Here is a 16,735-nt window from a genome sequence, read left to right on the forward strand (position 1 = left end):
CTTATATCGTTTTCTACCTATATCTACATTTCTATCTAAGACTTAGTAACATTGGTGAATATATAAATTAATATTATAATTAATTAATGTCCATTTATTAGCGAATATTCTATCTCTCTTTATCTATTTCTCTTTCTCTCTCTCTCTCTCTATATATATATATCTATTTTTAACATAATTGAAATATAAACTAATCCTTTACATATTATAAAATTATCGTTATGATGGAAACGATATTTAATCCTTCTCTCTAAGTGTATAATTTTCATTTTTATTCAAATGAAAATAATTGTATTAAATAGAAATAAATCAAATATATTGTTATTGTTTGATTATTAACAGACTAAATTTGAAATATAATAGAAAAGTTCTTTTTTTTTTTTTCGGTGACAACATTAATTGCAAATAAAAAAAATTTTAAGCTCGAAATGTATTTCTATTAGGTTACGATGAAATACGTCATCCTTCCGAAAAAAAGAGAGATATGCGGAACGGAAGACAGATGCGATTTTTACGAGCGGAAACTCGTGTCTCTTGTATTAGTAAAATAGAAGTAAAGTATTTTGGATGGGTCCATCTCTAACCAACCGGAAACGAAACGCAATGATATTATTTTAATCAACAAATTTTGTAATATTTTTATCAAAGATTTTTCAAGTGATTATTTAATAACAATTGTTTTAATATAATAATTATTTGTCATGTAAAATATACGAACAAATATCTTGTTATTTAATTTCTTGGTAATTGAAAAATTCAATAAATAAAATTAGGATGAATCAAAAAATAGTGTGTTTTAAGAATTAATATTTCATTTGCATATAAAAGTCATTTTTTGTTTTGATTTGAAAAATAATTGCATTATTTGAAATAACGAAATAAATTCACGTACTTTTGATATTTCACTTGCATATAAAAGTCATTTTTTGTTTTGATTTGAAAAAAAATTGCATTATTTGAAATAACGAAATAAACTCACGTACTTTTGATATTTCACTTGCATATAAAAAATAATTTTTTGTATTGACTTCAAACCAAAATTGCACTATTTGAAACAACACAATAAATTCACGTACTATTTGTTTCAATATAATTAAAATTGTAATAAAAATTGATTTTTAGTTTAATACTTGATCCTAAAAAATAGGAATAAAGTTGATTTATATTAATTTAAATGTATTTTACAAATTTAAATGTTTTATTTCTAAATAAAAATCTTACCTTCTGGTCCTGCTGCTGGAGCAGTTGTTCCCTGAGGAGTTGCAGCTGCAGGATCATCTCGGAGAGCCTGCGTTCTTTCTCAACGATGCTCTCGGCGCAGAGGACCCTATGAAGGGCCGCTGCACCGTCCTGTTGAACCTGTCCTTCCGTGTTTTGTATCCTGCTTGTAGCTGGGGGCGAAGGAGGCACGTTGTTCGCCACGTTACCGGCGTTTCCGCTGTAAATATTAAACAATATGCCATTAGAATAAATCCTATGTGATTTTATTTTTCTATTTAATTTATACAGTTACATAAATTATCTTACATTTTTACTGACAACTGATTTCAAATGATATATTTTTCTATTTATTTATTATTTTCATTCAAAGATTTATATGTATAATTTAATTATCTCATTAATTATCTTATAAATATTTTGATATATATATTTGATATAAGAAAAAATTATTAATAACAACACGAGATTACTCACACACACACACACACACACACACATACACACACATGTTTAAATAAAATTCTGCAATAATATTAAACTAAACGTAACGATTGATTTCTGTTACGTTTATTCGATGTTACTCTTATGACTTTTCGTAATACACTGTCACCTTAGATTCAGCTGACTATCCTGTTCTTCCACCATTTCTTTATTTACGATACTTTTACTTATATAAGATAACTTGGGGATAATTTTATCTTAAAAAATAAACATGGATAAGTTGTGTTAGTCCTTGTAAATCCTTACGGACCCATAGCAATAAAAAAGAAGTAACCTTCATTTTTCCAAATATCTTCTAATATTGGTATTTCACACATATATAGTAACGATAAGATAGAAATAATAAGATAATAAAATATCTAATAAAATAAATAATTGGAAATATTACTGAAATATCATAAACGAATGAACAATTATATGCAAAAATTTCTTAAAAAAAAAAAAAAAAAAAAAAACACGTACACCCACACACGCGTATACAGACAAATACATACACAAAGAGAAATGTTTGAAACGACGAGAAGGTCCATGTTGTTAACAAGGACGTGAGTGCTTTGGTAAAAAAAAAAAAAAAATGAAAAAAAAAAGATGGACTAGCCAGCTTTTCGAAGACCTAACGAAAAAGTACGGAAAATGGTAGTTGATGCAAAAGCTCAGTTACAGTGTAGTAGAAACAAACCCTCCGAAAGAAGACAGTAGGTGTAGTTGGCACGTAATGGCACTAGCTAGCTAGCTAGCAACCTAGCTAGGAGGATGAGGATGAGGATGAAGAGTTAGAGAAGAGAGGAGAGGAGAGGAGAGTAGAGTAGAGAGAAAGAGAAAGATAGAAGAGGAAGAGGTCGGGAGTCAGGTGAATAATAGATAGGGTCGCGGCCACGCAATCACGGTGAAGCGAGTGTTTGCACCCGTGATGGGCCCTCCCCGGAGCGTACTACCGTCCCTCAACCCTCGATTCTCAATCCTCGAGAGTTTCCTCTTTCCTCTCACCCTACCCAGTCTCTTCCTGCTTCTTTTATGTCAGGGAAAATGGACCACGAATAAGTGATACCCTGCCGGTATTGTGGTACTACCGAGAGAGAGAGCATCGTTGGACTCTCTCTCTCTCTCTCTCTCTCTTTCTTTCTTTTTCTTTCTTTACCTCTTTTTTTATATGTCTATCTATCTTTTTCTCTCTCTCTCTCTCTCTCTCTCTCTCTCTCTCTCTTTGGAATCACTCTCAGCTGGACAACGAGAACTAACCCCAAGACATTTCTTTCCTCATTCAACGCATCGAGGACAACGCTAAAGATTTTCCCTCAAGTGAAGTAAAAAAAAAAAAAAAAAGAAATCGTAAAACTCGTCGGGAAGAGAGAGAGAGAGAAAGAGAGAGACACCCACCCGTCCTTCGTAATCTAGGTCGACGCATGTCCAAGGCGTTGAAGTCTCGGATCATGCAAGTATAAAGAAGATTCTTATTTCCTTTTCTCTTTCTATCTTTCTTTTTCTTACTTTCTTTCATTCTTTCTCTCTTTTGACTCTTTCATTACTCTCATTTCATCTGAGAATCACTCACTACGTAAGATTCATATTCATTTTATTTAGATTTATTGGCATGATTATATTTTTTTTTTTTTTTTTTGTATATGTCGATAAAGATGAATATTGTTTTATTGGATTGATTAGTATTTTTAAATGATTTGTTGAAAATCAGAATGGATCTAATTTTTATTATATTTTTTTTCAACAAACATAGGACAGTTTTTATATTAATTATTCTCTCTCTCTCTCTCTCTCTCTCTTTTTTCATTTTTTTCTCTGGAAATAATAAAATACTTATATATTATTTAGGGTCGCGTAAGGTAGAAGGAAGAACGTTGCTGTTGTTGTTGTTGGGTTCTTTTAGAACTGTTGGAAGCAGAAACTACGTTCGGCTTGTAATTAGCGAAGAAGGCTTCTTATCCGCGCTCGTCCATGAAAGGCTCCGGCTGTGCATGGTTTTCTTTGGACCGATAATATCGCCGCTTGGAGAAAAGAGAGAAAGAGAGAAAGAGAGAAAGAGAGGGATCATGGCTTCTATTCGCGCCCAGTGACCCCGCTTCTCCTGTTGCCCTTCTACCACCCACCCCTACACCCCACCTTCTCCCTGCTCTACTATTCCCGACAAAAGGCTCATTCTGTTATTATTATTACGCGCTAAGAGATTCGAAGGGCTTTATTTCCCTTCGGACGGTCTAAAAGATAAAATGGACATCTCTCGTTCTCTCGTTTGCTGCTTTGCTTTTCCTCTTTATACGCAATTTACTTCCGATTTTGTGTAGTTCTATGGAAAATACAACACGTTTTAGGATTACGTTTATTCATAGTACAGTATTATTCTAATTAGAAAACATTATTATTATTATTATTATTATTATTATTATTATTATTATTATAAAATTCATTTGATAAAATGATATTCGTCAAATGAATATTTATATATTTAAAAAATTAAAAAAAAAGAAATTATGTCTAGACTTTATATCGAATGCATATTTAACAATATCGTATTATAAATATTTATTGCAATTACAAAAAAAACGTAACACGTATAAATAATCAGTTATCGATATGAAACCATTTTTTTTTTTTTTTTTAATTTTTTTTTCTTTCTTTTTCTATTGGATAGCAGACGATGAAAATAATATATCATAGAAACTGTTGGAAACACCCTTGTAATATTCTCGAGACGAAAGGTTTATGAGAAAAGCTCGTTCGATATGGTAAGGAAGGGTGGAGGGGACGGGGGGGGGGGTAGGAACATGTTACACATAGATAGGAAGTTGTTGTAACGGTGTGTTATCTGTTACACTCGGAATAACGTTACGTTAGTTTCAAAGGCTTTTATCGAATAACGTTTAAATTTAGAATTTCTTAAAGAGCAACGCGTGTATAACGTAGGACGTTTATTTCATTTTTTCTTTCATTTTCTATTTTTCACTCTATCTGCATTTCTTTCTTTCACTTTATCTCTTTCTTGTATTCTTAGTTTACTGGTCATCCATATCTATGGATAGAAGATGAGCCACACGCCTCGTAATATGACTAGTGTGTTCTTTAACGGTGGGATGAGATTTAAAGCACACAAACGAGTAATAATGATGATATATATACGTTAAGCAGAGAGGTTGCAACAACCTAACACACAACACGCAACAAAGCTGTTACACGGTAGGTTCTCGAGTATGCTACGGCTCGTTACGTTGTTCCTAAACAACTTCTTCAATTCCCTCCTCTTGTAAGTTCAACGTTGAAAAGCTGTTTTCTTTTTTTTTTTTTCAAAGAGAATTTTTTTTTGCGAAAAGGATACAAATTTTTCTGACCTTCGTGGAAAAGAGAAAGATTTTTTTGTTTATTTCTTGGACGTTAGAAACAAGTGTTTCTACATTTTTTTTTTTTAAATATTTAAAATTACTTACTAGACACACGCAAACGTGTTATTTGTTTAAAGAAAAATTATTACTAAGAAATTTCTTTCCTTCAATAAATTTAGCGAGTTTTATCCATCGTATGCGTCAACGAAATCAATAATTAAATTATTAATATATATATAGAAAAAAAACACACACACACATGCATTAGATCATACAAATCACTTTGATTGAAAGATTGATATAAATCAATTAAATCGTAAAAGTTCACTCACATTATTTCTATTCTAAATTTTTATCCGACGTTTCATCATGTCACGTTATATCGTTAACGAATCTTAATTTTAATTTTAATCGTATTTGCAAAAGAATACTCTCGTGATGATTCGCAAACTGATTAATAAGATGATAGTTCGAGGTAACCGATCTCCGAATGCTCGGGACATGACGAAATTCTCGAATTTAGAGTAAATTCGTGTCACTTATCTCGCGAGTAAAGTGGTGGTAGTAGTTATTACTATTATTATTGTTATTATTATTATTATTATTTTTGGATCACGTCAGAAGTAGTCCCACACAATGTACTCACACATAAAGATACACTTTCCTACAATTAACATTTATATCAGACAATAGTTTTACGTCATAGATCAGCCATTATAATAAACGTTAGATTTATCCTATTGTGTTCAATCTGACAAGTTAAGAAACGATGAAGAATTGAATCAACTCCAAGAGAGAAAGAGAGAGAATAAAACGTCAGAAACGTACAAACCTGACCGACCCGAACGACCAACTTGTGTACGCAGTTTTTGGCGAAAATTTCGGAAGAATTTTGGCCCATTGGCAAACGTTTCTTGATGTGGCCTAACGGGTTGGCACGATTATGTCCTGCTTCATCTACCTTTGCCAAGTTCACTCGCGTACGTTCGATAAATACATCAAGAAGACGTGGGATTGGATTGCACATTATCGCTTTCTTTCTCTCTTTCTCTCTCTCTCTCTCTCTCTCTTACTCACTTTTACTCACTCTTAAGCTAAATTCACTGGCCTATTAGAATATTTTTTATAGTAATCTATATATTCTACTACATGTGCGAGTAACAATCTACGTTTAGTGTTATCCCCTTCAGACCCACATTTTTGTTCGTTTAAGAAAACATTATTTTCATATTAAAATTAATATGCATGTGAATGAAAGTAATCACATATACATGTTATTTCTATTTATTTATTTATAATTTTGTAAATGTACATTTTAATGAACATATATGATCTTTATGCAAAATTAGTAACATTAAGGAGATCCTGAGAAATATTTGTATAATAAATATATCTAAAGTATATTATGTATAATAAATAGAAATAACATGGTTATATTTTCATTCACGTACATATTAATTTTAGTATGAAAATAAAGTTTTTATTTGTAATTAATAATGTAATCACCAGCCCTCGTTATCAACAAATCTTTTTCCGTCTAGTAGGTATGCTAAATTTTTAATACTAAATTGATAAAAATCTTGTATACAAATTATTTGATAAAAATATAAAAAATTGGACACATTAGTAGAAACGACATTACTTTCCGGTCCTCCTAATATAACCCTATTTTGTACATAAATTCAATTTGGTACAGTAGTTCCATATGTGTGTGTATGTATAAGATAGGAAAAAAATAAAAAAACATAAAATAAAAGTATTAATTCAATCACAACGTAACGAATAATAAATAGTATAAAATCTTCACGAGCTTCTTTAAATTATTATCGTACCGAATAAAGAATGACAGAATGAGAGAAAGAGATAGAGATAGAGAGTTAGGCATCTTCTATATAATATATCTCTTCACTACATTATTCTCAGAAAGACGTACGACGACTATGAAGACGACGACGATCTATAAAACGTTTCTCTTTACTACGGACGATTGGAATCGGACTTGAAAAATGTTCATAGTTGGATCATTGCCGTTTTACATAAAGAAACAAAAAAAGCCGTATAATGCTTTAGAAAGACGATAACGATCCATCCTATATAAACAGCTATACCCCACTTTACTTATGACGTATGTCAATGGAAATGGTAATAAGACCACGTGCTGCTGGACACAATCCTTCACTCTGTCTCCGTGACATTGTAAATTGTAAGAGAATTAGAATGAATAGAAAATACACGAGACTAAAAAGAGGAAAATGATAAAAACGATGAGGGTATAAACGGGTAACACGGGGGGAGAGGGATTAAGAGAGACAGAAGGGAGTGGGAGGTGGGGAGTTAGAAGGGGAGGAAAGACTTCTTATAATTACGATTTCTCTACAACGAATCAATTCATCGACGAAACTGATTACCTAGGAACGATTATCGTCTTTTACTCTGTTCTCGATATGTCGATAGGGAGGGGAAGAGTGGGGGAATGTGAATGCAAGCTTATTTGTTTTATGCGGCACGTGTAACGAACGATATTTCCGCTTAAAGTTCATTAACAAACGGTAAAAGAAAGATGACAGATATAATATAATCTCGTATGGATCTTTTTTTTTTTATATTCTTTCTTATATATATATATATTTTTTTTTTTTTATTATGTTTTTTCTTTTCTTTTCTCGAATCAACATTACTCATATAGCCAGCCAGCCACTCGATGATTTCTTACGTAGTACACATATATCGAGTTTAACAATCCTTTCCATGTTTATTTATAAAAAAAAAAAATCATTTGGTTGCTTTCAAAGATTGTATTTCGACAATGGTTCTTTGTCTTGAGTTTATAAAAACGAAATAGAGAACGAGAAAAAGAGTTAGAGAGAGAGACAGAGAGAGAGACAGAGAGAGAGACAGAGAGAAAGAGAAAAAGTATATTTCACGAAATATATTACATACTCAAAACTGGGCACTCAACGAAAGTTTTATCGAAGATCTTTTATTTTTTCTTCACTTTACCAACTCTCGTCTCGTGTGGCTTTGTTTCAACTTCGAGAAGAAGAAAAAAAAGGATTTAGTTTACGACTCTCTCTCTCTCTCTCTCTTTCTTTTTCATGAGTACAATGTTCGCTTTTAAAAGAAACGTTCATCGAAAGAGAACGCACAAGTTGGCACATTTATATTCTCAAGTCAAAAATGTTGATGTTGTCTCAAATGTGTTTCATTTACTGACAGAATTTGTAGCATATTTAGTTAAAATAATTTATGATTAATTTTGTTTAAATGACAATAATATTGCTACGAACAAACACTAATGAACTAAAGAAAGAAAAATAATTTATTATTTTTTTTTGTTTTATAAAGATAGACGTCGATTTAATTCTAAGTAATAATTTGAAACATACGATAAAGATAATAAAGAGAAATGTGATATGAAATGAGACAAGAAACGAATTGAATCCAATATTACTATCGAATCAATTTTGAACGATTATTATCCTATCCTAATTATAAAATAACAAGGTTGAAGTTATGTGATGGCCTTTAGAAACGAGAAATATAATCAACAATGTTATTTAACACTTAATCATATTTTAATTACATTTTAAAAGAGACAAATAATGTAAATTTATAACAAATACTCGTGTATGTTTATACGCATTATATTATGTTAAATGTTATGTAACTAAGTTCGAGAATAAGACTTGTACTCTTTTAGAATCTTATCATCGGATGATAAGCGTCAATATAAGAATCAAATGGAAAAAGGAATGTCTGTAAGAAAGACGAATTCTCTTTTTCTTTTTCTCTCTTATCCTGAATTGTTTTAAAATGAAACGTAAATTTAAATGACACTTAAACAGCATAAGTTTTCTTTATAACACGTGTTGCTTACCCATCACGAGATTAATTCTTTTACGAGTAAACAAAGTTAATTAGATTGAAGTTGAAATATATTTTAAATATAATATTTTATGTTAATGAATAAATTTGTTATCAAACGAATGTGATGAATCATGCGAATTTTCGTAATTAGTATATAAGACCTTAAAAATATCGGTAACCATATATCGGGATAATAATGATGTTGATGTTTTATCGAGAAGAAAAAAAGAAATGTATCCAATCATCGCGTTAAATTAAAATACATATCATCAAAGTAGTTAGATGATTATAATGGTAAAATGTTAAATTATCTCTGTCTGTTATTTAAGACAGCTTGAAATCAGAGACTTTCAGTGATTTCCGTTTGACGAGTTGTTTCTTATCGTTTGAATACAATGCGAAACGATTCATCGTTTCCAAGTATTTTAGCATCTTAATGATTTCATTTTTATTAGAAATTTATTCTTAATTTGTTGAGAATGATCATTTTAACATATAAAACCGAGAAAAAATCACACGTATAAAAAGATAAATTTGAAGGAATGTAAAATTAAAGAAGAAGAAGAAGAATAAAAAGAATTTTCTTGATAAAAAGTTTGTTTAAGAACAACACAAACCTATGGGAATTATGTCCAGTTGGAGGAGGCGTGGCACTCCGCCTGTTATCCGTGACATCGTCTTGAAGGGATAAGGACTCGCTGTTCATCTTACAGGTTAACCTTTTTAAAACGTCGTCCATGGATCTTTTACTAGCCGGTACTGTGGTAGTTGCCGTGGTTGTAATACCGGTACCGTTGTTACTGTGATTGTTATTTTGTGTAACTGTATTGTTGTTATCGTTATGATGGGGTTGAAAATAAGAGTCAACGTTGAGAAGTGTAGGCGGAGAACCACACTCGGAGGAACTGGCAGCCTCTTGAAGGCCTGTTAAGGAAGATGCCGAGGAGGAAGTAGTAGTATTCGCACGATGATGATGATGATGGTGATGATGGTGATGGTGATGGTGATGATGGGGATGATGATGATGAAATGGACCAGTCGTAGAAGACAGGGCAGAGTTTTCTTGATTCGAAAGGAATAGAATCCTCTGCCTTTTGGCACCGCGAATTGAATTCGAGGAAGGTGAAGGTGAATCCCGAAGATCCGGTTCGCTTGTAGTTGCTGGGGATGAACAACCGGAGGATTCACACTCTTGGCCTCCTCCTACTCCACCTGTTCCTCCTTTCTGTTGAGAGTAACACTCTTCGACGTCCAAAACACGACCCTCTTCGTTTGTCCCAGTTGATGGAGGCACCACAGACACCCCTGATGCAGCGTTCTCTTCTCCGTTGCCGCCACCACCACCACCAGGAACAGTGGTAGCAGTGGTGGCTGCACCACTATTGCTATTATTGCTACTACAAGCACCACTACCACCGCCTCCTCCACCTCCTTCAACGGCAGCAGCAGTCACCACCGAAGAGCTCGTGTCCTCCTCCTCCTCGTTGCCTCCGCTCGTAACTGTACCCGCACCGCCCCCGCCCTCCGATAGCTTCGTTGGTGGCGATTTCCTCTTAGAGGACATTCTCGGTCTGGAACACAAGGGAAAGTACTGCTCAGTTGTTGTTGTTGTTGTTGTTGTAGTTGTAGTTGTGTTGTAGTCATTTTTGTTCGTCGCTTTTTTTTATTATTTTTATATTTTGTTATTTTTGTTTGTCTCTTTTTAATCAATTCGTTTTTTTTTATATATATATATATATATATATATATTTCTCTCCCACTCTTCCAAAGTTCCTTTTTCCGTTCCGTTTATTTTTTTTATATTTTCGTTTTAATCGTGGTGGTTTTTTTATATTATTATTTTTTTTTTCGTTTTATTTTATTTTATTCTTTTCGATTCGAGATAAAAGTCGAGACAACATTAGTTTGTAATACACATTTCGCGATCTGATATAATAGGGCGGGGGGGAGGAGTTTTCGATTCTTCTCTTTTCATTGTTTGTTCTTATTTTTATTTTTTTTTTTTAATAACTTCGTTGAGAATGTTTTAACACTTTTCTATTTTTTTTTTTTCGGAAATCTTCTCTCCTCTCCTGTCGTAATCGCTTGGCAAAAGGTGCTCTCTAGTGCGATATCGAGAGAGGAGATCGGAAAGGCCATCGAACCCCATACATAGCCTTCCATGCTTCGAGAAACACGTCCGACGGAAATCTCCTTAGGGAGAGAAACAGAAAAGAGAGAGAGAGAGAGAGAGAGAGAGAGAAATATGAGAATGAGAAAGTGTAAGAGAAATAGAGAGAGAAACAGTATCAGGGTGTACGTCTATATGTATATGTATGTATGTGTTGTGCTTTTAGTTAATAACTGGAATACTAGAAACATCTAGTCGTGATTTGAGAGAAATAGAAATAGAAAGAGAAAGAGAGAGAGAGAGAATAAGAGAAGGATGGAAAGGGAATGGGGATGAAAGTGTGTGTGTGTGTGTGTGTGAGAGAAAGAGAGAGAGAGAGAGAGAGAGGTTAGTCGTTTCTTACATTTGTATACACTTCTTAGTAGTGAGACAGACGTAGAAAGAGAGAGAGAGAGATATATATATGACATTTGGTTTAGCGGGTGTTAATTTAGATACGGACTTGACCGTCTTCGTACGTTCATTTCCGTCTACAAATGACCAAATCTAAATCTAAATCGTTCTACGACGATCAAACCTACGAACGAATAAACTACACGTGTGTTATTAGTTGTATTGAAAGGAACCCCGAAGAGACGTGTGTGTTTGTTGCTCATGCACGATAACTCAAGATTCGCATTATGTAATCGGTGGTCGTTGTAAGAAGAGACGCAATAATGAAACGCGATTATCGTGTATGAATTATTGTATTGCGTGCGAGTGTCGTAATATTTTTTCTCTCTATCACTCTCACTCTCTTTGATTCTTTCTCTGTCTCAGACTCCGTCAATCATTTTTCTCTTTTCGATCGGTAGATATTTGAGTACATGTGTATATGTGTATATGTCAGAAAGAGAAAGAGGGAACGAGTGATGAACTAGTGTGAAACGCGAATAGGGGGGGGTGGCAGGGGATGGATAGAAAAAGAAGAAGAAGAAGAAGAAGAGTCAGTTTCTTTGATTATCTTCTTCTATTGCCGGACTCGGAACGAGGAGGTTACGAGGTCAATAACGTTCGCGACTCGATTTCGTTGATCCACAACATAAAAAAAATTGCAAAAATAAAGATTTTCATTGATTTGATTTATCTTTTAATTTTTTTTAATTTTGTTTTGTTCTTTTTTTTTTCTTACATTTGTCTCCTCGTTCACCGAGAAATTATTTGATATTAATTTTGTTTTTCTTTTTCTGCTTCCAATTTTTATCTCGCGTTTTTTCGAATATACTATATATATATATATATATAGATCGATTAAAATATAATTATTTGTCTGGTTAAATTCAAGATTATCAATCCTTTTTTTTATTATTAGAAGATACATGTATAATTAATGAATAACAATAATTAGATGTAAAAAAAAAACCCGATCAAACATGTGTTTAAATTATACGTTTAACTAACAAACTAGAATGAAGATTATCCAATATCCTATTATGCTAGCTAAACACGTGTCAGTATATTTATTAGTATTAGTAGTATATATGTATAATAAGTATATATGTGTATATGAAAATAATGAATTGTAAGTATGCATTATTTCCAACTAAAAACGCGGAAGTTGCATGAAAATGAGATCGGTCAGATTCTTGGTAAGAAAAACGATCTTGAGATCATAGAAATGACGATGACGGTAATGGTGATGATGGTAGTGGTGGTTAATGGTGATAGGGTGAACGAAGGAGGAATGGGGGGGGGGACGGCTAAAAAGATAACCAAGCTTAGTAGGCGAGACATCTGTACTTTATTATCAATATTCGTACACATGTATACAGACATACATGTATCTTAAAAAAGATACGTACGTAAGTAAAAGTAGTAGTGCATGATCATTCTATTTAACTCTCATGCTTTTGTTAAAATTAATAATAATAATAATAATAATAATAATAATAATAATAATAATAATAATAATAATCATGTTGTAACAATGAACGAAAGTATTAGTGATTTACGCGTGATCGAACAACCCACGCTACGCAGCAACATTTCTACTATGCTGGATTGTGAATGGCCAATGTTAAATGGCGAATTGGCGCGCAGCAAGCACGTGCTTCCTTGCTAGCGCGTGCATGAGAGAAAAACTTATTGCATCTTTTGATATTCTTTCTCCTCTTTCTCTCTCTCTCTCTCTAACTAATATAAGTAAATGTAAAGGTCGAGATCGCAAGAACTTTTATTTCTTTTCTTATTCTCTCACTTTCTTTATCTTTTTTTGCTTTCCTTTTTTTACTCGTTAATTAAATATAATCGATGAAGTGTGAAATTAAAGAGTGAGGGGCAGATAGAATAAGGGGGGGGGGAAACAAGAAAATTAAAAACAATATTATTTACCTGATAACGAGTATTATCTTTAATATCCACGTTTCTTTTTTTTTATGTTTTGTTTATAACTGCGAGTCAATTTTTGTGTGGCAAATAAATAGTTTTTATAAATTGTGAAAAAATGATTTTAAAGTAATAAGATATTTCTACATAGAAATTTTATATTATTTTATACACGAATTATAATTGATTCACCACTTCGTCTATGTATTCGTCAATTATAAATAATACAAATAATTTGAAATAAATCAATTTAAAATGTAATTGTCAAGAAAGGGGTGTAGTTTAAGAATAAAGCATTATTATTACGAATTTCGAATCGAAATTTTACAAAGTTAATATTTTCATCGTCATCGTAAGTAAGTAAATATATACGTATATTTATAAATTTCGTATTGTGTGTTCGATAACGGGTTGACATCGATAAACCAACAAGCATAAAGCAGACCGTTAGGAGAACGTTACGGAGATAAATTAACGACGACGAGCCACCCCCCACATCTTTCTGCCTCGCTAAGTACTCTCCACTGGCTGCCATGCAATTTCCATTCATTCAGATACTGATTCATTAACTTCGCGAAACCAGCAATTACGCGAGCAATTTTTCCTGAAAAATATTATGCGAAATACGCGTCGGATCTGAGTTAGTGTGTGTACGCACATATACACACACACACACACGCCTGTTTGCCTCCTCTTCATTGTACGAAAATGCTAGGTGGTGATTCTCTTACTCTCGAAAAGAAAAAAATTAAATTAAATTACGCCCAAGTGTGGGAAATTTTTTCGTCGTACTGTTTACACAACCGGTACACCACCACCATTTAAAAAAAAAAAAACCATTTCGTCGTTCGCTTTTTTATTTTTTATTTTTGTTAATGTTAGGCAGAACAGCATTATTATTTTAGAAACGACAAGGGGGGAGAGAGAGAGAGGGTAATGGTAGATTATAAGTGGTGCTTCCTCGAGTACAAGTTTTTTGTACAAATTATGAAATTATTATTATTATTATTATTATTATTATTATTATTATTATTATTATTATCGATGGGCTTCTTCCCTATTTCAAATACCCTTTTTAACCATCCAACATTTTCATGTTCTTATGCTACAAAACCCCTTTTTTGGAAAAAAATTAAGCAGTAGGGGTTTTGCTTTTGCTACCTGGAGGATGAAAGTGAAGGGAAAGAGACAAGGGGACGTTTCATTTTTCCTCGTTGTCGTAATGTGAGGTCTTTTTTTTTCTTTTTTTTTTTTTTTTACGTAATTCGTCTTTTGTATTTCGACATTAATTTTTTGTATAATCGACATTCAAGGTCGTTCCGTGAATCTTTTAGCTTTTTTTTTTTTAATTATAAAATGATTGTATTGCAATAAACAAAAAAGAAATAAAGAATAGAATATTGATATTGCCGAAGAAAAAAAGAAAAGAAAAGAAGAAAGAAAAAAGAAAATGTTAAATTGAAATAAATAATCGTAAAATTATTAATCGTATTTAAACCATTCATCAATTTATATTACAGACAACTGGTATGTAAGTCATTATGAAATTGTAACGTTATTAATGTGTAGTACATTTAAGTGCTTTTGATAGGATTATCTCGTTCGAGCAGAGCACATTAGTGTGTCTTATCGAGAAAGGTCGAACATCTCAGTTACATAGTATCATTGAAAGCAATGTTGCTGCTATATTTAAAACCATACTCTTTCTCTTTCTCTTTCTATTATCTTTACTTTACTTCTAAAAAAACAAAAAATAGAAAAGGATGGATAAAAAATTACTGTAAAAAAAAAATAAATGATATTTTATCGGACAGAAATTGTATTTATTTTGTAATATTTTGCGACTGAAACGCTATTATGTATTATTTCCTCAATATCTTACGAATGATTGTAAAAAATATACATATATTATATATATATATATAATATGATAATTTACTATTCATTTGTACGAAAAAGAAGAAAAAGATATTTGTTTGCGAACTTCATCATTTTTATCAATATCTTTTACGACATTTTTGACGATGACCATGATTATTTGCACGCGACGAAAAACCGAATGATAACATTAACAAACTTACGAATATTATACTATATCATACTCATTATCCTAGTTGTTTTTATTTGTTTTATTCTTATATTCGTTTATTAAAACGTTAATAAAGTATCTTTCATGAAAGTGAAAACTTATCGCTGGAGACTAATTAGCCATAGCTCGTAAAATGTTATAAGAGTCAGACGATGAAGATTTTACATTGCTCAACGAACAGCTAGAAAATTTCAACCTTTTTTTATTTTTAATGTTTGTCTTTCTCACTTTCATTTCATTTTTTCTTTTTTTTTTTTTTTTTGAAAGCACACAAATTTAATCATCGTAAAACACGTGATAGGTATCAAAGTACGTTCAGAATTATGTGGGTCTCCAGAATTTTTACATTCAACAGGCATCATTGCGATTTCATGACACGAACACATTTACAGAAAGTTTTATGCTAATTTCGACGACTATTTTAAATAATTAATCGAATATTATAAAAATTATCAATATACTGCATCATTTAATCGTGTTACACTACTTGTTTATAAATCACGATGTTAGGCGTGTAACAAGTAAGTTATAATTATATATGCGACAAAACACGTTTATTTCTTTTTCTTTTTTTTTAGATTTATTTACGAGTATTAAATAGGATAATATTGAATAGTTTATTCATTGATTGGATAACATAACAAGATAAGATTTATAAAAGATTTCTTCTTTTAAAAAAATTATTACAAAAAAGCGAATAAAAAGAAAAAGAAACAAACTACAAATCATTTCGCTTTATTTTATTTTTTTTTTTTTTGAAAGTAATAGATAACGCGTGTATTTTTAGTAACGTTATCTGTTTAAAAGAAACCAAATTTTAAGATTGTGATAATCGTTAACTTGGTATACTTAATTTTTTTGATCCAAAACAGCAACCAAAACAAAGAAATTGAGTGAAACTAGAAGACATGCGGGAAAAAAAAACCAAAATACTAATTTGTTTACCTACAAGACAAATTTGTTTAAAAATAAAAACAGAACATAATATAGAACAATTCATTACATTTTGTTTTTTCTATTTTTCTTAAATCTACGTTTTGGCTGAAGAATACAAAGCTTAGTTGATTAGAAAAGTTCCAAGAACTGAAGTGCTGTGACTTCCCTTATATGTGATTAGTCAGTTAACAGAAACTGAGAAAGAATACGAGAAAAAGAAAGAAAACTTAATCCCAACGGTTAAATTTTTCTAACATTAGTGTTTGAATGGGAAAAATGCAGGGCATATGTTAGGCTCAAGTAGCAGGAAAAGAAATA

At 31.8% G+C, this 16,735-nt stretch overlaps 1 protein-coding gene across 13 annotated transcripts in view; it reads right to left on the reverse strand.

Annotated features, from left to right (window-relative positions):
• Positions 1 to 16,735, reverse strand: part of Sox102F (transcription factor Sox102F) — a 313,951-nt gene that overhangs the window by 40,410 nt on the left and 256,806 nt on the right. For all 13 annotated transcript variants that reach the window (XM_089172878.1, XM_089172867.1, XM_089172841.1 and 10 more), the window contains 2 exons: positions 9,536 to 10,489; positions 1,222 to 1,438 (listed from right to left, as the gene is read on the reverse strand). In XM_089172878.1, the coding sequence (XP_089029004.1) occupies positions 1,222 to 1,438; positions 9,536 to 10,489 (1,171 nt within the window). The remainder of the gene's footprint in view (positions 1 to 1,221; positions 1,439 to 9,535; positions 10,490 to 16,735) is intronic.

This window comes from Polistes dominula, unplaced genomic scaffold, assembly GCF_049000335.1.
Source record: "Polistes dominula isolate Pdom_NZ unplaced genomic scaffold, Pdom_raw_medaka contig_28, whole genome shotgun sequence".
NCBI classification, from domain to species: Eukaryota; Metazoa; Arthropoda; class Insecta; order Hymenoptera; family Vespidae; genus Polistes; species Polistes dominula.